Source organism: Triturus cristatus, chromosome 5_1, assembly GCF_964204655.1.
Source record: "Triturus cristatus chromosome 5_1, aTriCri1.1, whole genome shotgun sequence".
NCBI classification, from domain to species: domain Eukaryota; kingdom Metazoa; phylum Chordata; class Amphibia; order Caudata; family Salamandridae; genus Triturus; species Triturus cristatus.
This window is the reverse complement of record NC_140587.1, coordinates 22579734-22581510: the sequence shown is the minus strand read 5'-3', so window position 1 is coordinate 22581510 and position 1777 is coordinate 22579734. Positions and strand designations below refer to the sequence as shown.

The 1777-nt window shown below is 44.4% G+C and overlaps 1 protein-coding gene across 1 annotated transcript; it reads right to left on the bottom strand.

Annotated features, from left to right (window-relative positions):
• Nucleotides 1-202: 202 nt before the first annotated feature.
• On the bottom strand, nucleotides 203-1096 carry LOC146829983 (vomeronasal type-2 receptor 116-like). The gene has a single exon (XM_085604008.1). The coding sequence runs from the start codon at nucleotides 1094-1096 to the stop codon at nucleotides 203-205; it is 894 nt and encodes a 297-aa protein (XP_085460134.1).
• Between the last annotated feature and the right edge of the window lie 681 nt (nucleotides 1097-1777).

Here is a 1777-nt window from a genome sequence, read left to right as displayed (position 1 = left end):
AAACCACTGGAACTATGCAAGTACAGTAAGGATTCGAAATAATTCACAGTGGATGTCCTTAATAACTATCTTTATTACTGGAGGTATTAATGCTTTCCTGCAGGCAGTCTAATGGTTATACAAAAGGATGATGCATTTCTTTCAAACCCTTCAGAAATACAACATTTTAATATAAAATTCAAGTGTGAACTTCAATATAAGACTATAAATGACTATGTAAAGTTAAATGTTCTCTGGCATTGATATCCGGCCTGAACAGAATGATGTAACATTTGGGAATGAACAAAGAGCTCAGCAGTCCAGCGCTGGAAGCTAAGATGGCGAAGATCTCCACGGCCACCATGTACCTGCCTTTAGTGCAGACGTATGCAGGGAAGAAAGAGACCCAGACACTGCAGAACACCAGCATGCTGAATGTGATGAGCTTGGCCTCGTTGAATTTATCCGGGAGGTTCCTGGCTAAGAAAGCTACAATGAAGCTGGCAAAGGCCAACAGTCCCATGTAACCAATCACACAGTAAAAAGCAGTCACAGAACCCTGGTCACACTGCAGGATCATCTTCCCAGTCTCAGACTGTGTGTCAATGCCAGGGTGAGGTGGAGAGGTGAGTAACCAAGAGAGACAGATTGTCACTTCTCCCAGTGCAGACAAGAGGACAATAGAGCCGGACACCCTTGATCCCAGCCATCTGCTTAATCTGCTCCCAGGCCTGGTGGCATTAAAGGCAATGACAACAGTGACAGTTTTTGCTAAAACACAAGACACAGCAACAGTAAAAATAATCCCAAATGCAAATTGTTGGATCAGACATGTCCACGCCATAGGGCGTCCAATGAATAGGAGGGAACAGAGAAAGGCCAACATTAGGGCAGTGAGGAGTGCGTAGCTGAGATCCCGGTTATTGGCCTTCACTATTGGTGTCTCTTGGTGTTTGAGAAAGATTCCCAGCACTGCAGCAGTGACAGCAGAGAAGATCATGGCCACAGTGGCCAAAATCATGTCACTGTATGAGAGGAAAACAATGTCCTTTAGGAGGCATCCAACCTTCTTGACATCCGGCCACTGGTCCTCAGGGCCCTGCAGACAGTTTTCCATGTCTACAATAAAATGCAAACACAATCAGTCATTTCCACTGGTGCAAGCTTTTTAGAAATGTGTATTTGATTGTGCAATAAAGCATTTATTCCCAACTTATTTCAAAAATATTGTACTTTTAATACAAATGTTAGCTTTTTGACAACTTTAGATGATAGGTGCAGGGTTTGAGTTAGGCTCTTGCTACTCAAATGCAATCACTTAATGATTACACATTTCACTTCTCTTTGACATTAGATAATTTAAAACTAGACCATGACCAGAAAAGAGGATGTGGATCTATTCAATTGCATCAGTATATAATGCTGATATTACACGTCCTATGACCTAAATGCACCATCCCAGTAGAACACTTTGCCCTGGCCCTGCATCTCTCCCTGCAGGCAAGGGACTTGACCTTCTCTATGGGGACAATGCTATCCAGCTACTCCTCTCGCATCCTGTGCTACCTGCAGTGTTCAAGGCCTGGAAGTGCTCTCAACATACCTATTCGGGTTAGACCCACGACTACATGACAAGGCACTTTTGTGGTTCAGGGTCTATACATTGACAGTCAGACCCTCTGCTGGACCGATTGGAGAGAGGTGGGAATACGCACCTTGGAACAAACCCTGCTTGCTGGCGACCGATAGCTGTTCACCCAGCTGAGAGAGAATGTTTGCCCTCCATCAGAGGCAAACC